We start from the raw sequence: 25,654 nt of genomic DNA, 5'->3' as shown, positions 1-25,654 counted from the left end.
TATTGGATAACAAAGACTTTTCACGGGCATTAAACTTATTTTTATACACCTCTTGCCAATGAGCATACAATGCTTCATGCAATTTAACCAATCAGGGAAATCACATGGATATCCATTCCTTTGGCAATCTACTTACTTTGTGTCCTGCAGACTGTTTGCAGTGTATATATACATGCGTTTCACGGTAGCACCATGAGGAATCTGCAGGGACGCCAGGCCATGTGCAAATTTGGGCTGTGTAAAAACAAATTGGTGAAACATTGCTCATTTTATTATAGTCAGCAAGAGCAAATGGTACATAAAGGAAAAGGCGGCCTGGATCCATTTACGAAATACTGAGCCCACACCTGCATCATTACACAACTTGATCAACTTGCCTTTTGTTCCCAATCCAAATTGTTCATCAGACCCTGTACACATTAGCCCCCCACCAACCCTGCCCTGAACCACACCGCCCCCCCCAGAACCATGCCGCCGCCCCCCTTCAACCCCATCCAGAACCACACCGCCTCCCCAACCCCGCCCAGAACCACGCCGCCCCCCCCTTCAACCCCGCCCAGAACCACACCAACCCATGCCCAGACCCAACACCTCCACCCCATGCCCAAAACTGACCAGACCCACTCCGCCCCCTCAACCACACCGAGATCCATACCTTGACCTTATCTTCCACTCCTGGGTTACCCCTCTAGAGTCATTACATCCATAGCACATCATTCTGCATCTTTAACTCCCTCATCTCTCCCTCACACTTTCAAAATCCCTCTGTCTGCACCCTTACCCCCTCATCATTCCCTCACCACCCCTTCATCTGCCACCTCATCGCCTCCTCTGCCTGCACCCTTGCCTCACTCAGCACCTCCTGTGGCAAATGAGGGACACTGTGTGCAGGTGTACCCAAATGCAGCTTCTAGCTAACCAGATTTCAGAGCTGGAGCTGTGGGTAGACTCACTGTGGAGCATCCATGATGCTGAGCAAGTCATGAATAGCACATTTAGTGAAATGGTCACAGTGCAGGTGAAGATTGCACAGTCTCAAAAGGGAATGTGTGACCATCAGGAACAGTAAAAGACTCAGGAAGGTCATGCAAGTGGTCATCCCCCTGTCAAACAGATAGACCTCTCTGCTTACTGTTGGGGGGGGATGGCCTCTCAGGGGAAGTAGAAGCAGCCAAGTTCATGGCACTGTGGTTGGCTCTGCTGTTCAAAGGGGTGGGGAATGGCAGGGCAAGAATGACAGTGGATTCAATCATTAGGGGCACAGACAGACACTTCTGTGGCCACAAACGTGAATCAAGGATGGTGTGCTGCCTCTCTGGTGCTGGGGTCCAGTATGTCATTGAGTGGCTATAGGACATTCTGGGGAGGGAAGGTAGTCAAGTGGTACCTACAGGATGAGAATCTGCAAACTGAATACAGGAAGTTAGGAGATAAATTAAAATGCAGAACCTCAAATGTAGTTTCATTGTTTAAAAAGGGCTTGAAGAAATGCCAAACAATTATAGGCCAGTTAGTCACTCTTTCATTGGTGGTGAGCAAATTAGTAGAATCAATCCTGAGAGATAGGATTAACTGTCATGTAGAAAGGCATGGATTTAGAGTCATAGAGGTTTACAGCATGGAAACAGGCCCTTCGGCCCAACTTGTCCATGCCACCCTTTTTTTATTTTAAAACCCCTAAACTAATCCCAACTGCCCACATTTGGCCCACATCCTCTATACCTATTGTACCCATGTAACTATCTAAATGCTTTTTAAAAGACAAAATTGTACTCACCTCTATCATCATCTCTGGCAGCTTATTCCAGACACTCACCATCCTCTGGACACTTTTGTATCTCTCCCCTTTCACCTTAAACCTATGCCCTCTACTTTTAGACTCCCCTACCTTTGGGAAAAGATATTGACTATCTAACTGATCTATGCCCTTCATTAATTTATAGACCTCCATAAGATCACCCTCAGCCCCCTACACTCCAGAGAAAAAAGTCCAGTCTATCCAGCCTCTCCTTATGACTCAATCCATCAAGTCGCAGTAACATCCTAGTAAATCTTTTCTGCATTCCCAGTTTAATAATATTCTTTCTATAATAGGGTGACCAGAATTGCACACAGTATTCCAAGTGTGGCCTTACCAATGTATTGCACAACTTCAACAAGACATTCAAACTCCTGTGTTCAATATGACAAGTTATACTCCTGGATGACTTGTCAGGCATGATAGCATGGATTTGTTAAAGGCAGGTCTTGCCTCCCAACCTTGATTGAATTCTTTGAGGAAGTGACAAGGATTAAGAAGGTAATCCATGGACCGAGAAAAGCGTTTGACAAAGTCCCACACAGCAGATTGGTCAAAAACGTAAAAGCATATGGGATACAGCGTAATGTGGAAAACTGGATCAAAAGTTGGCTTAGTAAGAGGAAACAATGGGTAATAGTTGATGGATGTTCTTGTGAATGAAAAGTTGTTTCAAGTGATGTTCCACTGAATTCTGTGTTGGGACCATTATGGTTGAACATGTGGGGCACAATTGAGAAGTTCATAGATGACAAAAATTGGCCAAATGTGGATAGTGTAGAGGATAGCTACAATCTACAAAATAATATTGATGGGTTGATGGAGTGGGCAGTAAAGTGGCAGATGGATTTTAACGGAGTGGGAAGTAATGCGTTTAGGGAGATCAAACAATTATCAGGAATACAATAAATGGGAGTATACTAAGAAGGGTAGATGAAAATGAGAGATCTCATTTAAACTGATTCAGAGGGGGGAATGGGAACCCGAACCCGAATTGTAGCTCCAATGTACAGGAGGATGAGAATAGGGAGGTCAGGGATAAGGTTTCTAGGTCACAGCAGTGTATTGGCAGGTGGGAGGATGGTTTGAAGTGCGTATACTTTAATGCGAGGAGCATACGCAACAAGGTGGATGAACTTGCAGCCTGGATTGGTGCCTGGGACTTCGATGTTGTGGCCATTACACAGACATGGATAGAGCAGGGACAGGAATGGTTGTTGCAGGTTCCGGGGTTCAGATGTTTCAGTCAGAGCAGGGAAGGTGGTAGAAGAGGGGGAGGCGTGGCATTGTTAGTCAAGGACAGTATTACGGTGGCAGAAAGGACATTTGATGTGGACCTGTCCATTGAGGTAGTATGGGCTGAGATTAGAAACAGGAAAGGAGAGATCACACTGTTGGGAGTTTTTTGTAGGTCTCCAAAAAGTTCCAGAGATGTAGAGGAAAGGATTGCAAAGATGATCCTGGATAGGTGCGAAAGTAACAGGGTAGTTGTTATGGGGGACTTTACAAATATCGATCGGAAAAGCTATAGTTCAAGCACGTTAGAGGGGTCAGTTTTTGTCCAATGTGTGCAGGAAGGTTTCATGACACAGTATGTAGATAGGCCAACAAGAGGTGAGGCTACACTGGATTTGGTACTGGGTAATGAACCAGACCAGGTGTTAGACTTGAAGGTAGGTGAGCACTTTGGTGATAGTGTCCACAATTTGGTTACGTTTACCTTAGTGATGGAAAGGGATAGGCATATACCGAAGGGCAGAAGTTATAGCTGGGGGAAAGGTAATTATGAGGCTATTAGGCAAGATTTAGGATACGTAGGGTGGAGTAGGAAATTGCAGGGGCTGGGAACATCTGAAATGTGGAGCTTATTCAAGGAGTAGCTACTGCGAGTCCTTGATAAATATGTACCTGTCAGGCAGGGAGGAAGTGGTCGAGCGAGGGAACCGTGGTGTATTAAGGAAGTTGAATCTCTGGTGAAGAGGAAGGAGGCGGCTTATGTAAAGATGAGACGTGAAGGCTCAGTTAGGGCACTGAGAGTTATAAATTAGCCAGGAAGGAGCTAAAGAGAGAGTTAAGAAGAGCAAGAAGAGAACATGAGAAGACTTTGGCAGATAGGATCAAGGAAAATCCTAAAGCTTTCTACAGGTATGTCAAGAATAAAAGATTGGTTAGGGCAAGATTAGGGCCAGTCAGAGACAGCAGTGGGAAGTTGGGCGTGGAGCCTGAAAAGATAGGAGAGGCACTGAATGAGTATTTTTCGTCAGTATTCACGCAGGAAAAAGTCAGTGTAGTCAAGAATACTGCGATGCCAGGTAGTAGGCTAGACGGGACTGAGGTACATAAGGAGGTGGTGTTGGCAATTCTTGAGAGTGTGAAAATAGATAAGTCCCCTGGGCCGGATGGGATTTACCCTAGGATTCTCTGGGAGGCTAGGGAGGAGATTGCAGAGCCTTTTACTTTGATCTTCATGTCATCATTGGCTTCAGGTATAGTGCCGGAAGATTGGAGGATAGCAAATATTGTCCCCTTGTTCAAGAAGGGGAGTAGAGACCATCATGGGAATTATAGACCAGTGAGCCTTACTTCTGTTGTGGACAAAGTTTTGGAAAGAATTATAAGGGATAGGATTTATAATCATCTAGAGGGAAATAAATTGATTGGGGATGGTCAACACGGTTTTGTGAAGAGTAGGTCGTGCCTCACAAACCTTATCGAGTTTTTTGAAAAGGTGACCAAAGAGATGGATAAGGGTAAGGCAGTTGACACGGTGTATATGGATTTTAGCAAAGCGTTTGATAAGGTTTCCCATGGTAGTCTACTGCAGAAAATGCAGATGCATGGGATTGAGGGTGATTTAGCAGTTTGGGTCAGGAATTGGCTAGCTGATAGAAGACAGAGGGTGGTGGTTGATGGGAAATATTCAACCTGGAGTGCAGTTACAAGTGGTGTACCTCAAGGATCTGTTTTGGGGCCACTGCTGTTTGTCATTTTTATAAATGACCTAGATGAGGGTGTAGAAGGATGGATTAGTAAATTTGCTGACGACACCAAAATCGGAGGAGTTGTAGACAGTGAGGATGGATGTTACAGTTTGCAGAGGGACATAGATAAGCTGCAGAGCTGGGCCGAGAGGCGGCAGATGGAGTTTAATATGGAAAAGTGTGAGGTGATTCACTCTGGTAAGAGTAACAGGAGTACAGAATATAGGACTAATGGAAGGACTCTTAGTAGTGTTGACGAGCAGAGAGATCTCAGGGTACATGTGCATAGCTCCCTGAAAGTTGGCACCCACGTTGATAAGGTTGTTAAGTAGGCGTACGGTGTGTTAGCTTTTATTGGTAGAGGGATTGAATTGGAGCCGTGAGGTCATTTTACAACTGTACAAGACTCTGGTGCGGCCGCACTTGGAGTATTGCGTACAGTTCTGGTCACCACATTATAAGAAAGATGTGGAGGCATTGGAAAGGGTGCAGAGGAGGTTTACCAGGATGTTGCCTGGTATGGTGGGAAGGTCTTATGAGGAAAGGCTGAGGGACTTGAGGTTATTTTCATTGGAGAGAAGGTGGTTACGAGGTGACCTGATTGAGGCATACAAGATGATCAAAGGATTGGATAGGGTGGACAGTGAGAGCCTTTTACCTCGGATGGTGATGGCTAACACAAGGGGACATAGCTTTAAATTAAGGGGTGGTAATTATAGGACGGATGTCAGAGGTAGGTTCTTTACTCAGAGGATAGTAAGGTCGTGGAATGCCCTGCCTGCAGCAGTTGTGGACTTGCCAACTTTAAGGGCATTCAAATGGTCAGTGGACAGGCATATGGATAACATTGGAATAGTTTAGGTTAGAGGGTTATTAAATTGGTTCCACTGGTCGGTGCAACATTGAGGGCCGAAGGGCCTGTACTGCACTGTAATGTTCTATGTTCTATCTTGGCATTCAAGTACACAGGTCCGTAAAGACAGCAGGTTAAATAGACAAGGTTGCGAAGAAGGCATATGGAAAACTCTCCTCCACTAACAGATACAAAGTAAGAATATTATGTTGGAACTGTACAAAATACTGGTGATTTGATTTATTATTTTCACTGTATAATAACACATGACAAGTAGTTTCTTGCATGCTATAAAGACAAAGCATCGGTAAGGAAAGAGTGCAGAATGCAGTGTTACAGTCATGGCTAGGGTGTAGAGAAAGATCAATTTAACATGATGTAGGTACATTCAAAGGTCTGATGGCAGCAGAGAAAAAGCTGTTCTACATGACCTCAGACTTTTGCATCCCTTATCTGAAATAGTGCGCACAATTTTGGTCACCATTTTACAGAAAGGACATAATTGCTCTGGAAAGTGTACAAGAATGTTGCCAGGGCTAGAAATGTGTAGTTATGAGGAGAGATTGGATAGGTTGGGGTTATTTTCCTTGAACAAAGAAAGCTGAGGGGTGACTTAGAGGTGTACAAGATTATGAGGGAAAGAGACCGAGTGAATAGGATAAAATTGTTCCCCTTTGTGAGGAATTCAAGAACCAGGGGCATGGATTCAAGCTAAGTGGCAGTAGGTGTAGAGAGGACACAAAGATTTTTTTTACCCAAAGGATGGTGGATGATGTCTGGAATTCATTGGTGGTGGAGGCAGAGACCCTAGACTCTCAAGGTGCAGATCCAATACTTTGTAAGTGCTGTAAGCTCCAGGACTATGGCCTGGGCGCAGGAAGTTGGGATTAGAAAGGGCATCTTAGGTTGGCATGGACAAGATGGGCCAAATGGTTACCCTCTGTGCTATAGTTTTATGGTTCAGCCTGCACTCCCCTCCTGCAACCATATCCCACTGCCCACCGCCCCCCCACCCCGACAACTTCCCCCACCTGCAGCCCCTCCGTCCCTGCCTGCAGCTTCATCTCCCCCTTTCACACCTCAAATTTGCAGTGCTTTCTGCATTTCCCATTCTCTTTCATGTCCTGTTTAATTCAGTCATGTTATAGAACTAATATTCCTCCACTGTGCAGTTATATTGTGTGCAAAACAGGGGTAAAAGTGGCATTGAGCCATAATGCCAGATGCTCACTCTTTCTGTATTACTTGGGCTCTTCCTCACAGGGCAATGGTGGACATAGCAATGGACCACTTGCAGCCTTAAGTAGAGCTTGTATTAAAACTGTATGCAAATAAAATGGAAACAATATCACTTTCCTTTGTTGCCACACACTGGACTGTCCGATGCAGGTTCACCAGCAACAATCTCACTATTTCTACCTAAACCCCTCATATTCTGGTAAGACAGAAAGCACATGGAGGAACCTACTGGGGGACGGTCAGATGATTGGAATTGGATCAAACCTGGCTTCGGCTCAGAAGCTGTATTGACTTTCCACAGACTTCCACGCACTGGGAAAATTTCAGGCTTGCTGAAATTACCTGAAGTTCAAAACAGTCAGAGATCCCACACACTTCAACTCTGGTGAAGGATAGAGGCAAAAGAAAACTGCCCTTATAAAAGGGTTGCACCACTGAGCTCCACCAGATGTGTTGGGCTACAAGAATTTTCCCCCTTTTTTTTTTCCCCTTAGCTTCTCACGTGGGCTGTCTGGAACATTCCCAAACAACCAACTTTCCAGGTGCAGTGATGGCAGACTGCAGACCGAGAGGCATCACAAATAACCTTTTTCAATCCCTAACTGATGTGGATAGCAAGAATCAATGAATAGCAAACGAAAGTGAAAAATCTGGCCAATTTTCACTCTGACTGAGAGAATTCTCTTAATCTTAGCACTGATCAAATTCAGTTTTCTGGTCAGTTTGGCTCAATTTACACAGTGGAGCATTTACCAGTTATGCCATCAAGTGAGCTTGGTGAGGATGATGAGCAGTTTGGGCTTAATCAGAAAAAAAATGAAAAACTCAACTCCATTATCAGCAGAGTCATTGCAGTTTGTGGCCTCACCTCAAATTTTGGAGCTTCTTTCCAGGAGTCCAGTTGAAAGGAAAAGGAAAGCCCTCGGAAATTGAGATGAAAAAGCTGTTCGGCTGCATTGTACACTAGAATGTGAAGAAATGGAATAGCAATTAAGTTAATGTACTTCATTTTGTGAGCAAGCAGATTGTAAAGGATTCTCTTGCAATTCTCCCAACATTGTTGTATATGCCACCAAAGCATATGTATCCTAGGTAACTCATACCACACTTGCTCATTTTTGTTTCTTTCTTACCACAAATACCCTGGCCCACTGGCCTAGAGGCATCAGTAATCACTGACTATCCAGAACCTATTGCTATTACAAAGCAGTTGTGTTTGTTACATTTATAAGTGTCAAGCTCAGCAGAACTGCTTGGCTGGAGAGGTGAATCAGACTATTGTTCTGATAATACACACAGTATCATTCCCACTATGTTACTGCACTCTGGAAACATTCAGTGCAATGTTGCCTCAATTGCTGCTTTTCTGCTCGTTCTCTGCATCCCCCCCCCCCCCCCTCGAATAGATCCCAGGGAGGAACAGCCACCGTGCAAGTTGAAGCGTGGTCAACAATAAACTGTTTCCCTGAATCTCTTAGCAAAATGTTCTGCCCCTACACAATAAAGGATAAACTTAATAACCAATACCTTTAAGTAGCAGCAAGAAAACAGCAGCAAAATAAAAACAGCATGCGAGTTTCTTGTCCTCCAACTAATCTGCATTATAAGCTTTACCTTTAAACTCGATTAATATGAGTAAACATTATAGCTAACCCATGCTCAGTGTCATCATAAGAAATGATGTGGATGGCATGAAAAAATAAATCACTTGTCATTACGTTAAAATTTATACGGCCTCACCAATCTCAGATACAAAGTTCCTGCCACGTCCTAGGCAGAGGCAGGAATGCCATTTCCTTCTTGTAATAACTCCCACCTGAGCGCTAAATGTAGTGAAAACAGTTGGGAAATTGGAGGCTGCAATTCTACAATTAAGAATAATTTTACAGCAGTGAAAGGCTATTCAGCCCACTCAATCTAACAGTTCTCATTCTCCTGTACATTTCATGTAAAGCTCCTTTGCCTCCCAAAATATCATCCACTTTTCCATTTAAAAACTATTTTGGATTCTGTTTTCATCACTATTCCTGGTCAGGCATTCCAGGTGTTCAAAACGTAGCCTCCATTCTTGTTGCAATGATTTTAATCACTTAACTTTTCTCTCTTGACTTCATCAGGAGCCTTTAATGTTTGCATCTCTAATTAGATTTGCTGTGCACACACACAAAGCAGTTACCTCCAGGGTGAGTTGCTCCAAATGACTGGTCAATCTGCTCTATGGTTGGAGCAATAGCCTGAGAGTTGAAGTGTACACCACTGCAACAGAATAAGGAACAAATCAGAAAAATCCATGTAAAAAGAGAGTTTATTTATCGAAGTTGGAGACTTATCCAGTAGAGGGAAAAGTAGAACTACAAACTATATTTTGTCTCCCCACTTCCCACCCAGAAATCAACCTCAAGCATTACCAGGCGGTAATCATGAGCAGCAGCAGACCTACACGGTTGTCAGCTGCAAAGCTCAATTTCTTTGAAACTTTCTAACAAGTATGAGTGGGTGTAAGTAGGCAGCACTCTAGTGTTCCTCCCTGTGACAGATGCATTCTTTCCACATCTTCACCATAACCACTGCTCATCACTCCTCACTTTGTGGGAAGCTCCTAGTGATGAACGGACTGTTCTTGGTGTTCAGTTAGAATGCATAATACTGCACAGGGACTCAAACCCATGACATCTCCCCAGTGCCTCTGCTCTATACTGTGCAGCAGCCTAAAGGAGTTTAATTCATCATCCCCACCAAAGGCACTGGCTGTGCTTCAGTACATCAGCAAAGTGGACAGTATTTGTGAAAAGCCAAAACAAGGAGTGTTATGACATCTTTACAGACAAATGGCCTGCAAATGTCCTACCCACATGCTTGCAACAGCTGCTGGCTAAAAATCTGGAGCAGGCATTTGGACAACTTTTTCCTTCTTGATCAAGAAATAATTAGATCAATTACAGCAAACATCAAAGCAAGGCTTTAGTGAATACTGGTTATCAATCAAAGATCTTCCTGGTATGAATGGTTTAGGTATACAATGTATAAGCAACGTAGAAATTCTTCTAAGCTTGAGTCAATGATAGAAGATCCTGTCACAAGGAAATCCCAACGAACACACCCAACCCCGTGTGGTCTGGTTTAGTTACAATGATATTTGCACCCAAATCCTTTCCACAATTTCACTGAGCATTGTGCAGAGGGAATAAAAATAAAGTTCACGAACAACTGCATTTATGGGCTGATTGGACCGTTCATTCAACATGTGAAGCTTAAGAGTTTAAGGTGGCTTGGATTCCATCTTAAGGTCATTTATTTGTGATTAAATACATTGGAAAGAATTCACTCGCTCTATAGCTTGCTTTAGAAGCCATACGCCCTTTCAACTTCACAAAACTGCAGCAGATGGGAGTGTGTAGAGAGCACTGTGATCCCCAATAACCATATCTGCATAAGTGTCCACAGCACCAGCTCAGTATTGTTGAGCAAAGTTGCAGACATTGTGAGCCAGCAGGGAGATGGAGCGTAATCTGGACACTTGGCTTCAGGAGGCAGTCAAAGACAGGGAATTCTGACCGTGCATCAGGCAAGTAAGGGTACCTAGAATGTAATGGAGAGACCGGAGTCCATTACTTTGACAAACAGGTCTCCCTGTGTGGATGCACCGGACAGCAGGTAGATTGGCCAAACCGACCATAGCATCATGGTTCAGGAGGCCAATTAAGAGGAGTGCTAAAAGGAACATGTTGATGGTAGGGTCACTATAGCCCTGGAAATAAATACCTGTTGAGTTGCGAAAGTTGTATTGCTTGCCCAGTGCCAATGGTTAAAGACATTCCCTGGATAGAGGAAAACTTGAATTGGCTGAAGGGAAGATCCAGGTGTTGCGGTCCACGTGGAAAGTGACATGGAGAGAACTAGCAATGATATTCTGAGTGTGGTTCAAAGACTTCGGGTTCAACTTAAAAAGTAAAACCTCAAAAGGTCACAACCTTTGGATGGTTACCTGAACCACCCCTCACCTGTATCAGGATAAACAAATTAAAAGATTCACGATGGTTGAAAGAGTGATGTGGGAGGTGGAGGGGTACAGGTTCGCTTCATGGGCCTGTGGCACTCAGTAAAGAGGAAGCCATTTTCCTTTGGTCAGTCTCTACTTAAACAGGGCTAGGATTAGTGTACTGGCAAATTGAATAATTAGGATAATAGACAGGTCTTTAAATTAATATAGCGCGGGAGGATTCAGAAAATGGTAAATTCAAAAACAGCAAGGAAAATGTGAATAGTAGTTTGGGTAAAATAAAGCAGTCAGGAAGGCTCAGTGACAGTAACAAAGGTGATGGGCAATGGCAGCTAAGTTTACATAGGGGAAAATTAGAAAGCATCAAAAAGTTGATCTAATTGCCATGACAGAAACATGATTGCAAAATGACCAAGGTTGGGAACTAAATATAGAATTCCAGGGTACTTAACTTTTAGAAGAGATAGCAAAATAAAAAGAGTAGCTCTGATGATAAATGAGGCAAAGGCAGTAGAAAGACAAATCTTAACTCTGAAAAGCACAATGTAGAATTAATTTGGGTAGGACCTAGCAAATAGCAGAGGAAAAGGAAACATTAGGAGCTGTTTATAACCCCCCTGACAGTAGTTGGGGTGTAGGGCAGAGTATAAATCAGAGGTGCATGTAATAGTGGTAATACGGTAATCATGGGGATATTAATCTCCATACATACTGGGAAGACCAAATTTGCAGTAATAGTGTAGGGAAATGAGTTTACAGAACTAAGGCTTAGTTAGGGATAAGCTATTTTGAATACAGCATTATAAAATGATAAAAGGGTTTAATTAATAACCTTGAAATAAAGGGCCCCCTAAGGGAGAAATGGTAGAATTGAATATAAAATTTGAAAATGATTTAGTCACGTCTGAAGCTAAGATTTTAAATCTAAACAAAACGTACTAAATTACACAGGTAAGAGACACCAAGGTGGACTGGGAAACTACGAGATTTGACAATAAACATGCAATGGCTAACATTTAAAGAATACAACTTACAACAAACTTACATTCCTTTAAGGCACAAAAACCCCACATAAAAAGTGGTCCAACTGTGGTTAACAAGGAGAGCTAAAAATAACATGAGATTAAAGGAGCCAAAGAAAGTAGTAAACCCAAGGATTGAGAGGATTTAAAATTCAAAGGAGGGCTAAGAAATATGAGAGTAGACTAGCAAGAGACATAAAAACATAACTCATGTTTTTGTAAATTGGAAGAGATGAGTGAAAGTAAATGTGTGCTGAATAGAGGCAGAGCTCAGTGAAATTAAAAATGGGGAATAAGGAAATGGTAGAGAAATAAACCATATACTTTGACTCTGTCTTCATCATAAAAAACACAAAACATTCTGGAAATAATGGGGAGCCAAAGGTTTAGCAAGAATGAAAAAAGTTAAAAAAAATCACTAAGGAAAAAATAATACTGGGGAAAGTAATGGGGTTAAGTGGTGATAATTTGCCCGGACCTGACAATCTAAGGTTTTAAGATAGCTGCAGAGAAAGTGGATGTATTGGTTTTGATCTTTCAAAAATCCTTAAGATTCTAGAATAGTTCCCAATAATTAGCAAGTAGCAAATACAAACCCTGCTATTTAAGAAGAGAGCAAACTGGGAAATATAGATCAATTAGCTAAACATCAGTTGCAGACAAAATGATTGACACCCATTATTAGAAATGTGATAACTGGATCTAAGAATGGTAACACGATTAAGCAGAGTCGGTACAGATTTATGGACACAAAACAAAGTAGGAATAAACTGACCATTTTTGGGTTAGTAAACTGGAACTAGTGAGGTACTGAGAAGTTCAGTACTTGAGCCACAGCTATTTAAATATTAAATATTTCTATATATTTCTATATTACTGGCTTAGATGAGAGGATTCAGTACAACATAAATCAAATTTGCTGATGATAAAATAGCTGAAATAAGTGGCAAGGGGAACACAAAGTAATTGTAGAGGGATATAGACAGATCTGTTGAGGGAGGGAGGAAGATGGCAGATTGAAAGCAATGTGACCAATTGTGAAAAATAAAGCAAAATGTCTCCTGAATGATGAAACACAGCAAAATGTTTATACTCAGAGGCCAGGGTGTCCTTGATGAATCAAAGTTAACAAGCAGGTACAGCAAACAATTAGGAAGGCAAATTGTACAAAGGAATTTCAGTATACAAGTAAAGTTGCCTTCTGACAAATATAAAGAGCATTGGAGAGGCCACACATGGAGTAATCTGTACAGTTTTTGTTTCCTTATCCCAGGACACATTTGCACTCAAGGGAGCGCAATGACAGGTTCTTCAGATAAGGAATTTGTGCAATGAGGCGAGATCATTGAATTGTTAGGGCACAGGAGTCCACATTTGGCCTGTGTCCACACTGGTTCTTCAAATGAAATTGAGTGGACTTGACCCATATTTCCTACAGTTTGGGAGAATGAGATGATTTTATTGAAGTGTACAAAAATTCCTAAGGGGCTTTACAGGATAAATGCAGAGAAACATTTCCCCTGCCTAGAGAATCTCGAACACAGGGATGCAGTCTACGAGTAAGGGGTTGGTTATTTAGGATGGGGATGAGAAGAAATTTTTCACTCAACGTGTTGGAATTCTCCACCTCCAAGAAAGCAATGGATGTTCACTTATTGAGTATATTCAATACAGAGGTCAATAGATATTTGGGTGCTAAAGGAATGAAGGGATAAATGGACAGTACGACAAGGTGGAATTGAGGTCAAAAATCAGTTATGATCTTTTTCAATGGTGGAGTAGGTTCAAAGGGGGCAAACGGCTTACTCCAACTCCTATTTCTTACTTTTTTATAACATATATTCTGTGATAAGTTAGTGCTTATAAGCTTTGAAATGTCAGAGAAAGATCTCTACTGATTTTTAGAGTCAGAATCATTACAACACATCAGGCATCCATTCTACCCACTACTCCAACTCTCAACAGAGAAATTCAGTCAGTCCTGTTCTATCCCGGAAGGTTTATTTCTTTCAAGTGTGCAACCAATGACCTTTTGACTGTCTCCATTCCACGACTCTCATGGGTAGCAAATTCCAGGTTATTACCACTTGCTATATAAAAATTGTCTTTCTCATATTCAATCCTCCCAATCCCATTTCTCTTCCCCAAAATCTTAAATCGGTTTCCCACAGTCCATCAACTATCAGATAAAAGAAACAGCTTTACTTTGTCTATAGTATCTAAACTCCAGCTTCTCCAACTAACTTTGTAGTTCAAAATCAGTATCCCTGGAGCTAGTCTGAACCCTATCAAAGTCCTCAAATCTTCCTAAAGTGTGACAACCACACTTGGCCTAACCATAGCTTTATAACGTTCCAGCATTCAGCTTGACCATTTTGAATTTATAAAGTAATTGTGGGTCTTGCAATAATTCCTGAAGTAAGCAAACAATCCAGTATTGTTCCCTGAGCTGTCATGTTCCAGTTTTTCTTCACAATTAGTCATAGTCTGCAAGGGGCCATAGGCATCACACTCTGTTCACAGCAATTCTGCATGCCGCTCTAATTTTTCCCTCTGTCCATTTTCTGATGTTGTCTATCCATTTAGTCCTTCTAACTGTTCTTTCTTGATATTTTATCTTGTAGCCAAAACTGGACTCTTACCTCATCTTTCCAGTGGTCCCACTTAAAACTTCCATCTTCCAGCTTAAAACCCCATAAACTTTTTCCTCAGTTGCCATTGGACATGCACTGAAATACCTATCCTACAGTAGCAATATACAAATACTTTAATTGCCAGTGCAGAAGAAAAACAGTTTTGTTGAACTATACATTTTTCAAATATCTGTGACAAACATTAGTAAATCTGACAAAATAAATATTGTTTGCAGCAAGCTGATAATGAATTGCAGTGAAGACAGCGTCACAAATGTCCAACAAAACTCTTTGTCAATGTGATTTTTTGCCACGTTGCAAACTATTCAATGGAGTTCTTGCTCTCAGCTACAATGGAAGCTGGGGTTTAAACATAGACTAAGAAAAGCCGTTTCCGTTAGCTAGCTATCCCAAGATTCCTTCACAAATCATTTGGTGGCAATTTCAGAGCAGTACTAACTGAGGCTTGTGAGAAAGTGACCCACCTAACCCATTGTCCTCAGTCAGTGCATCTAAAAATAGGCTATAGTGATGCAAAATATTAGAAACATTCAATCTTAAAATCAAAAATCTTCAAGAACTAGGTAAAGAACAAAAAATAACATCTCAGATTAGTTCTATTATTCAACTGCAGTTAATTCTAACACTCAATTGTACTGGCAATGAACAGAAAATGACATGGGTTTAAAAATTGATTGGCAAGCCTTGTGAAAATTAATGGATTTAGTTGCTGCCAAATAAACTTAAAAACACACAAAGCTACTCGATCTTAAAATGGACAAATCCATTTTACTCACTAGTTCCCAGATAAAACAAAAAGAGGAGCTTTTCCAATCAACTGGTAGGAAAGTAATTTATGTACTGTTAGTGAATAAAATGTCCCAAACTAATAGTTCTGAACTTGGATAGCATCACAATTCTTAGTATCTCAGTGGGAAGAGGTGTGGAGAGCAGGGGTGGAGAGCCTAAAGACAAAGTTGCAATGAATCAAACACTGAGTTAACTTAATTGAGTGCCCTATTCCTTCAGAATCATACTTCACTGAGGGATCAATACCAGTGTATAGATCTTATTCTCATTAGAGTCAGGAGGTTTACAACTTGTCCATGCTGCCCAGTTTTTAACCACTAAGCTAGTCCCAATTCTTGAATTAAATCACAGTGTCTCAGCCTGGTCTCCAACTAGGGACTTCTTGTTTGTTAGACAAACATGAAAATTACTAAATGATTTTACTGTCAGCCTTCACTCACTAGAAAGCCCAAAGTTTTTTTTTGATTAACAAATAATGGCATTTCCAATTTTTTTTTGTTAGATTCGAGTTTTGGGTCTGTGATCAGCCTTTGCAATTTTCACTGTCTGAATAGGAAACTTGCTTTCATCTTCCATGTTACAATACTGTCCCATCCTAAAAGAAAACAAAAGCAAAAAGCCCAGGGAGTTATTCACCAGAGAAAATGCAATTTCAATAACTTCTTACATTCTAACTTAACAAAAAGATACATGGGAATCCAGCAAGTTCAGTCTTGGAATCAGTCTACCAGAATATACTTGGGCATTGCCCAGTAAGTTCTTTTCAAAGCCCTGGTAACACCATTGCCCAGTAAGAAGTCTCACAACACCAGGTTAAAGTCCATACGTTTATTTGGTAGCACAAGCTTTGTGCTACCACATAAAACTGTTGGACTTTAACCTGGCGTTATGAGACTTCTTATTGTGCTTACCCCAGTCCAATGCTGGCATCTCCACATCATGGACACCATTGCAGCCATTGGCCTATACTTGGGATCCAAGCAGCATAGATTAGCACAAGGGGAACACAGTAAAAATACTCACCAGTATTTCAATTTAACTTTACTCAAATCATAAACTTCAATGACCTATAGGGGTAAAAAAAAAATAAAAAAGTCAGTTTTGCCATGGTGCCCAACAAATATCAGATTTGGAAAAAGTGAGAGACCTCACTGCTGTTGCTACGTACATCCTGGTTCTGTATTGTTTTGGTTCCTCCCTGCTGTACCTACTACTGGGGTGAGAAACAGGTAAATAATTTGCTCTTTTAACTACCTGCTATAAATGCATAACTGGTCAAGGTTAACATTTCTCTCCTACCAAGTACAAAATGATTTTACCTTCAGCCACCTCCCTTCAACAAAGCCAACCAAAATAAGAATTACACTGCATGAAGACAAAGTCCAACACATCTAACTAAACCTGCGATTCACCACTTGATATTGTACTGGAGGAATGTAAGTGTTGGAGGTGCTCAGCACTGAAGAGAGGGCAAATGGAATGGGGATGCTGAGAATGGTAAAGGGAGAAATAATTGGAGCTGGTGATGGGACTGTATATAGAAAATCTGTTTCATAATTACTCAGTATTAAACACTCTTTCCTGCCTAGAGTTATGAGCTGCTGAATCACAAGTCATAAGACAAAGGAGCTATAGGCCATTTGGCCCCTTGAGCCTGCTCTACCATTCAATAAAGGTCACAGCCAATTGGATTGTGACTTAACCCTACTTTCCTGTCTGTCTCCCCATAACTCTGGGCTTCCACATGGACAAAAGGTTTGTCCAACTCAGCCCTGAATATATTCAATGACTCAAATCTTGAGTTCTTTGGAGAAGTGAATTCTGAAGATTCCCATCTCAGTCTTTTGAAACAATGACCCCCTAATTCTAGATTCCTCCATGAGGGGAAATATCCTGTCAGCATTAACCTGTCAAGACCCTGCAGAATCTTATGTTTCTAGAAGATAATCTCTTTTTTTAAAACTGTCATGAGTATAGGCCCAACGTGCTCTACTTTTCCTCAGAAAACAACCATTTTATCCCAAGAGTGAATCTGATGAACCTTCTCTGGACTGCTTCTAGTGCAGGTATAATAGAGATAAGTACAGTATCTCAAGAGACCAAAAACTGCATGTAGTACTCCCAAGTGTGGTAATACCCTGCACAGTTGTTGTAATACTTAACTATTTTTAGTCTCTATCCCTTTGAAGTAAAGGCCTCTGTTCCATTTGCCCTAATAACTTGCTGTAGATCCCTGCTTTGTGATTCATTTACAAGGACACTCAGATCCCTCTTTGCTGCAGCATTCTGCAGTTTCTCTCCATTTAAATAATATTCTGTTTTTCCATTCTCCCTGCCAAAGTGGACAAACTTACATATTCCCACATCTTATTCCATCTTCCAAATTTTTCCCCTTTTGGGGGTCAGTTAGCTCGCTTGGCTGGACAACTGGATCCTAATGCAGAGTAACCCCAACAGCATGGGTTCAATTCCTGTACGGGATGAGGTTATCCACAAAGGCCCCATCTTCTCAACTTTGCCCCTTGTCTGAAGTGTGGTGATCCTCAAAGGGAAGACAGCCTATGGTCATCTGGGACGATGACAACCATCTACATCCTTTGCAAATTCTGTCTCCTCTTCACAATTGCTTTTCTATTTTTGTATGACCACCAAATTTGGTTACAATGCACTTGGTCGCTTTATCCAAGTCATTAGTATAGATGGGAATGCAGGCATTGCTGGCAAGGCCAGTATTTATTGTCCATCGCTAATTGCTCTTCAAATCAGAATGGTGGATGGCTTGAAGGCAACTTCCAAATGTTGGTGTTCCCATTTGTCTGCTGTCCTTGCCCTTCTAGGTAGCAGGAACTGTGGGTTTGGAAAGTGTTGCGCAAGGAGCCTCGGAGAGTTCCTGCAGTGCATCTTGTAGGTGGTACATACTGATGCCACGGAGTTGGTGTGGAGAGAGTGAATTTTGTGGATGGGATACCAATCGAGTGAGCTGCTTTGCCCTGGATGGTGTTGACCTCCTTCAGTTGCACTCAACCAGGCAAGGGAAGACTCCTTACACTCCTGACTTGTACCTTGTACACTGTGGACAGGCTTTGGGGAGTTATCTTTCACAGGATTCTTAGCTTCTTACCTGCTCTTGTAGCCATTTATTTGTAGTATTCATACGGCTAGTGCAGTTCAGTTTTTGGCAATGGTAATATTAGTTGGGGGGGGGGGGGCAGGGGGGGAGCGGATGGTGTGGTGGTTCAGTGACGGTAATGCCATTGAAAGTCAAAGGCCGATTACATCCTCTCAGAGATGGTCATTGCCTGGCACTTGTTTGACATGAATCTTATTTGTCACTTTTCAGCTCAAGCCTGGATATTGCCCAGGTCTTGCTGCATTTGGACATGAACTGCTTCAGTAACTGAGTTGTGAGTGGTGTTGGACATTCTGCAACCATCAGCGAACTTCCCCACTTCTAATGGAGCAGCTGAAAATGGTTGAGGTGAGGATATTATCCTGATGATTGCCTGCAGTGATGTCCTGAAACAGAGATGATTGATCTTCAACAGCCACAATTATCTTCTTTTATGCTAGGTATGATTCCAACCAGAAGCTAGGTTTCTCCTTGGCTCCAGTTTTGTTTGGGCTCCACGTCATCATACTTGGTCAACTGCTTGCTTGACGTCAAGAGCAGTCACTGTCATCTTACCTCTGGAATTCAACGCTTTGTCCAGTTTGAACTAGGACAGTAATGAGGTCAGGAGCTGCACGACCCTGGAGAAACCAAAACTGATTGTCAGCGAGCAAATGTTGCTTGATAGCATTGTTCAAGAGTAGGCTGATGAGGCAGTAATGGTCAGGTTGGATTTGTCCTGCTTGTGTATAGGACATACCTGGGCAATTTTCCACATTACCAGTTAGATACCAGTACTGTAGCTGTACTGGAACAGGAGGTCACAAGTTCTGGAGCACGTTTTCCATACCATTTCCGGAATAGTGTTACAGCCTTTGCAGTATCTAGTGCCATTAGACATTTCTTGATATCACATGTAGTGGCTGCAATGGATCATCCCTTGGCACTTCTAGCGGAAGATTTTTGCAAATGCTTCAGTTTTATCATTTGCACTGATGTGCTGGGCTCCCTCATCATTTAGGAGGCAGATATTTTTGAAGCCTCTTCCTCTAGTAAGTTGTTTAATTAGTCACCACCATTCATCTCTGGATGTTGCAGGACTATGGAGCTTGGATCTAATCTGTTGGTTGCGGAACTGCTTAGCTCTGTCTATTGCTCGCTACTTATGCTGTTTGGCACGCAAGTAGTCCTGCATGGTAGCTTCACCAGGTTGACAGCTTATTTTTAGGTATGCCTGGTGCAGGACTTCTTACCTTGTGCAATACCTTTATTGTGGCACCTTACTGACTGCCTTTTGGAATCCACTGGTCCCACTTTAGCCACCTTGCTGTTACATCCTCAACAAAAAAACTCAATATATTTGCCAAACATAATTTCCCATTCATAAAACTACAGTGCCTCTGATTGTATTAGGATTTTCTAAGCATCCTTAATAATGGATTCCAGCATTTTCCTAATGACAGATGTTAAGAAAAATGACCTATAGTCTCTTGTCTTTCTTAAGCAGAGATGTTACATTTGCAGTTTTCTAATTCACTGGGAGCTTTCCACAATCTAGAAAACTTTGGAAGATTACAATCACTTCTTTGATGACTCTTGGATGCAGGAAATCTGATTTAGGGGATTTGTCAGCTTCAGCCTCATTAATTTTCCTAGTATTTTTCCCTGTTCCCCACCCCCCACTTTTGCCTCTTTATTTTTGACTATTGGGATGCTTTTTATGAGAACAGATAAAAAGGCCTGTCCAAAGTCTGCCATTTCTTTGATTCCCCAACATTAAATCTCCAGTCTCACCCTCTCAACATTTACTTTAGCTACTCATTTCTTTTGTATAGCAGTAGAAGCTTTTACTGTCTGTTTTTATATTTTCACTAATTTATTCTCATTCTCTAATTTCTCTTTGTTTATAAGACATCCTTTGCTTTTTCCAAAGCTTTCCCAATCCTCTGGCCTATCACTAATCCTTGTAGCATTCTACTGCTTTTCTTTCAACTTGATACTATCCTTACCTTCCTTAGCCATACAAAGATACCTTTCATATTGTGCACATTCTTATATCACAAAGCCAATAATGCAGGGTGTTAACTGAGGATTGACATCAATTTAGTGTTTACCTAGAGTGAGCAACACCCTTCACGAAGTGTTAAACTGGTGTAACAATGTTTTAAAAACTGCTAGTCAAACGAGGCAAAACAATCCACATTGATTTTTGTGGATGATTTCCACTTCAATTTCCGATTTACAGATTTGGTGATTCAAGTTTCAAAGGAGCAAAACTGGTTAACTGTCAGCTCCATATGGTTAGAGAAAAGAGGTCTTAAGATGACAGGTGTCCATTGGGCCTATAGATTAAAAGATGTGCTTTTGTGGATGGCCTAAAATTACTTTCAATCTGTAAAAGTGATTGGATTTCTTTGTAATTCATGGGGTCACCAGCACTGCACAGACTGCAAGTAACAAATGTCAAACCAAGCATGGGATTCCACATCACATATGCAGAGCCTGGATGTGATAGTTAACACATCATTTAATATCTGGGCTATTAAATGAAACAGAATGCAGAGATAAAAGAATTAATATAGCAGCCTAGTGGTTATGATGGTGAAGTCGATACCAAGAGGCTAATAGCTTGAACAAATAGGAAGTTGTAAATTTGAGCTTTTAATTATTTAGTTATTTCTGGGGTGAAAATGAAAATGGTTGGAATTTCTGCCCATAATAATGATTTTATGGAAAAGGACACCAGTATTGAGGTTCTGTTGGAGCTTTGCAATGTATTGGTCAGACAGAGCATCAGAGCAGCTCAAAAAACATGAGACATGGTAATCAGTTGGGTCACGAGGAAAGATGAAAATAAAATTAACTTCTAGAAAAACAGGTGATTAAGAGAGTAGAAAGGTCACATGGAGAAAAAAATTAAATAGTGTAGGCAGCATAAATCCTGAATATTGCTCAAAGTTATACATAGAAAAAAAAGAATTTGAAAATAGCTCTTTGACATGTTTTCACTCAAGCGACAAATATGTGTGGAGTTAAGTATTATTACCATAGAATCCTTAGTGAAGAAAGGAGCCATTTGGCCCAGTGAATGTGCACTGATTCTCTGAAAGGGCATCTTACCCAGGCCCAGCTGGTCCCCATAACCTGGCGTATTTAACCAGGCTAGTCCATCTAACTTGCACATTTTGGACTATGGGAGGAAACCGGACCATCTGGAGGAAATCCATGAAGACACAGGGAGAATGCACAAACTCCACAATCAACCAAGGCTGGCATCAAATCCAGGTCCCTGGCAGTGAGAAGCAGAAGTGCTAATCGCTGTGCCGTCCCTAGAGGAGGCAGTACTAGGGATTTGAAAAAAGATTAAAAAACGGAAATAAGGATAATAGAGCAATAAACACTGATTTTTATAAAAAGGTGACAGGATGATGCATTTTAAAAAATTCTAATGGCGTCAATATAATTGGTGTATTAATACCAGTGCACTAGGAGGATTAAAATATATTAAAGCCAACATGGTTAGTGTTGTGCAATGTGTTTATCATAAACTCATTCGATACCTTATACTAGGCATAGCAAAGTGTTGGACAATTTGTACACAATATCTGGACAACACAGGCTTGGAAGAAACATGCATTGTACTCTTGTGTTTTCACTGTTCAACTGCCTAATATTCCACACATCGTCCATTGAGCTTTACTCAGTTCTTTTAGTGGCAGTCTTATCAACTAAGACTAAGACTATCAAATTAACCAAGGTCTAGCAACAGTAGGAACAGAACAAAAAATGCGTTAACGTAGCTTGTTACATTCTTAGGCTGCCCATGGTGTCATTTACCTGTGGATTACTTTTGTAGTTACAAAGGTTATTGGTTACAAACATGGCATACAATTTGAGGGGGTTTGTTGGAGGTGGGGAATATTTCTCTGTCTATCCTACCATTCTTGTCAAAATCCTAAAAACCTCAATCAAGTCTCCCCTCAGCCTTCTATATTCCACAAAATACAATTCATGATAACTGAACAGTTAGTCTGTCTGGTGATTTTGAACAAGGGTAAAAGATTCCTAGGACACCTGGGGAATTCTCTTATTCTTTGAATAGCATCTTTTCAACCACCTGAGGGGCAGAACAGAGGTTTGTTTAAAATAAAGCCAACACCCTCAGCGAAGTAGCACTTCTTCAGTACGGCATTGAATCACGCACGCTCAAGTCTCCAGCTTAAACCCATGACTTCCGACTCAGAATCCAAGTGCTACTACTAAGCCAAGATGACGCTTGTTTTCATTCCCTGTACAAACAGAGCTTGAAACATTTGATCTTTACCTTGCCAGTGTTGACTCAAAATCAAAAGAGAAAACAAAAGGTAGGTGCATAAATCTAAACAAACAGTGAAGTTGTGGCCATTCCCCACAAACCAGGGGCACAAGATCACCGTGCCATTCTTTAAAAATAATCTGTATTCCAAACAACATTTTCAGCTGCTTCTCTCAATGTCTTGACTCCAACCCAGAAAAATGAATAGAATGAAGCATGATACCAACTTCAGACTAATTAGAAAATCGGTTTCAGTGTCAGAATAGAAAACCAGAATCCAATAAACACAGTCACAACTCCTCTCTGCAGGTTGGGTGGCACAGCCCTGAAGCTGACAGAGAAATTCTCAAGACTTGCCTGTCCAACCCAGCAAGGCAAAGATGACATGATTATTCAGCTGGCTTTCTGGGGATTGCATTTTATAAGTGAGTTGTGTACCTCTCTGGCCTGTCAGAGGCAAGTGGAGATTGAATCCGCGATGCAACTATTTCATAATATACCAGTTGGTGCCAGAAGAATGCGCACATCTCAATACTTGTCTACGATTGGCAGACTGGCCTAGGCTTTTTCCCCATATCCCTTTGATTGGATACATCTCTGGCAGATCAGAACCTCCATATTTAACTACCTGCCAGTTTTTGGAGGGGGTTGAGTACAAAAGAAACAGCTGGTAAAAAGAAAAGCTCCCTTTTAAAATTCTCCTATTTTAGTAGTAAAAGAAAAAAAACATGTTCAATCCTACTTCCATTAGCCCTTGAGGTACACTGCACAGATTTCATTATTGTATATATTTTCCATCACCTCACTTCCATAGAACTGTAGAAGCATCACGTATGTTATAGTATTCTCTAATTAGCCTGATATTTTGATGGGAGGCAATGATGTAATTGTATTCTTACTGAATTGGTTATTCCGAAACCCAGGGTAATGTTCTGAGGGCCTGGGTTCAAATCCCATCACAACAGATGGTGAAATTTGAATTTCATAAAATCTGGAATTAAAAGTCTAACGATGATCATGAAACCACTGTCAATTGCTGTAAAATCCCAACTGGTTCAATGTACTGTAGGGGAGGAAATCTGTCATCCTTACCTGGTCTGGCCTACAGGTGACTCCAGATCCATAACAATGTGGTTGACTTCTAAATGTTTTTAGGGATGGGCAATAAATGTGGGCCCAGTCAGTGACACTTGTATCCCATTAACAAATAAAGAAAAATTTTGATGTAATTTCAGTAATCACCAGGGATTAGCTGTTTGGAACAGCTCCCTTTCAGGGAGGACGTTTAATAATTGAGGCATGGTTTCAGACAGATCTTTTCCCTGTGCCTCACAAACAGTGCAATTTCTGTTACCAGATTGAGAAATGGTGCAGATTTAGGACCAACAAGACAGAGGCAGGGAAACATCACTTCCCTATCGCTCTGAGAAAGTTAACTGCAATTTTCCACCATTTGTAAGCTACTCAACAAACATGATAAAACTATCTGAGCCTCCGCTGCACACTTGGTGATGGAAAGCGGTGCAATTGTGCACATGCCCAAAGATTTAATCTTAGTGAACAAAATGAAAGATAGATCTGCTCTTATCTGATTCAATTTTTTCCCACCTCAGCATCCTCTGTTCTACTTGCCTGTCCACATTCCTCCATTAGCCTCAATATGGTAGTCTGCGCCCCAAATTGGTCAAAGGAAAACACACTTTTGCAGTGTAGGATAACATTGCCTTCTCAGAGAGCAATTATCACCATAATCCTTCAAAAACCCAATATACCTGCTGAAGGCAGCCAAGCTCCAATGGTAGATAAATCTAGTAGTTAGAGTTTGATGGGAATCCTATGCTCAGCTGTCAGACAACTGCAGTAGGTTACCACAAGGTGGTTAGAAGTTCAAAATTTCATGGCAGCTTTCCAGCGATCATTGAAATGCTGCTCGAGGCCAGTGGCCTACACAACTCAGCAAACAGCCTCTCAGGTAATCAACCACAAAAATGTTCATAGCTGAAGGAGTTGAAAGTGTGAGCAATACACTGTACTCCTCATCGAGGAAGTGGAACATATTCAGCTGCTTGTCTTTTTAATGAAGTTATCCTTTAAGCCACAGCTTACAGCGTTGCAAATATTCTTGTATCCTGACGGACCAAAACTGAGACTCCAGGCAAGATTTCTTCTGGAAAGGGAAAATAAAATTTGACAGCAGCAAACATTGCGAAAATGTTGAGAAGCTAAGGTTTGACAATTTTTTGAATGCGTTTAATGCCCATCGCTTTAAATACTTTCAAACCTCATCTCAACTCTCTCTAGCAAAATTAACACTATTTAGTAAATTTTAAATCACCCTTTTTATTACTATGCAATTAGTAGAAGAATGTGACATTTACAATCAAACATGGGAGGAATAAAAATAGTACACAGCAGAAATGGTAGAGAGCATGAAATAGGAGTAAGACCATATCGCCCCTCAAGCTTCAACCCCATTTTCTCTTGGCTCTCCAGATCCCTCAAGTCCAAGAGGCTAGAAAACTATATTTCTACCTTAAATATACTCACGGAACATCCACAACTGAGATATAGAATGCCAAAGATTCATAACTCTTCAAATGAAGAAATTCCTTCTCTTAGTTCAAAATTATCAGCTCTTTACCCTAGGACTGTACTCCTGTTTCTAGATCCCCCAGTCAGGGGAATTAACTTTCATTGTCTATCCTGTCAAGCTCTTTAAACTCTTGGATGTTCTAAATGAGATCATCCTCCTTCTTCTAAATCCAAAGAACTGAAGTCTCTCATCAAAGGAACCCATCTATTGAATCTTCGCAGCAACCACCTCCAATTCAAGTATGTCCTTCCTTAAATTTGGATAGGAAACCTGCATACAACACAATGGGATGTGGTCCCAC

General features: G+C 41.3%; 1 protein-coding gene across 1 annotated transcript in view; it reads right to left on the bottom strand.

Annotated features, from left to right (window-relative positions):
• phaf1 (phagosome assembly factor 1) overlaps positions 1-25,654 on the bottom strand; it is a 70,168-nt gene that overhangs the window by 26,489 nt on the left and 18,025 nt on the right. Inside the window, exons 4-7 of the mRNA XM_080187146.1 lie at positions 16,360-16,403; positions 9,048-9,127; positions 7,740-7,834; positions 137-234 (exon numbers count right to left, since the gene is read on the bottom strand). Coding sequence (XP_080043272.1) covers positions 137-234; positions 7,740-7,834; positions 9,048-9,127; positions 16,360-16,403 — 317 coding nt within the window. The remainder of the gene's footprint in view (positions 1-136; positions 235-7,739; positions 7,835-9,047; positions 9,128-16,359; positions 16,404-25,654) is intronic.

The sequence above is a fragment of the Carcharhinus amblyrhynchos genome, chromosome 4 (assembly GCF_965287045.1).
Source record: "Carcharhinus amblyrhynchos chromosome 4, sCarAmb.v2.hapA, whole genome shotgun sequence".
NCBI classification, from domain to species: Eukaryota; Metazoa; Chordata; class Chondrichthyes; order Carcharhiniformes; family Carcharhinidae; genus Carcharhinus; species Carcharhinus amblyrhynchos.
Note: the sequence above shows the minus strand (reverse complement) of the source record. Positions and strands in the feature narration are given on the sequence as shown.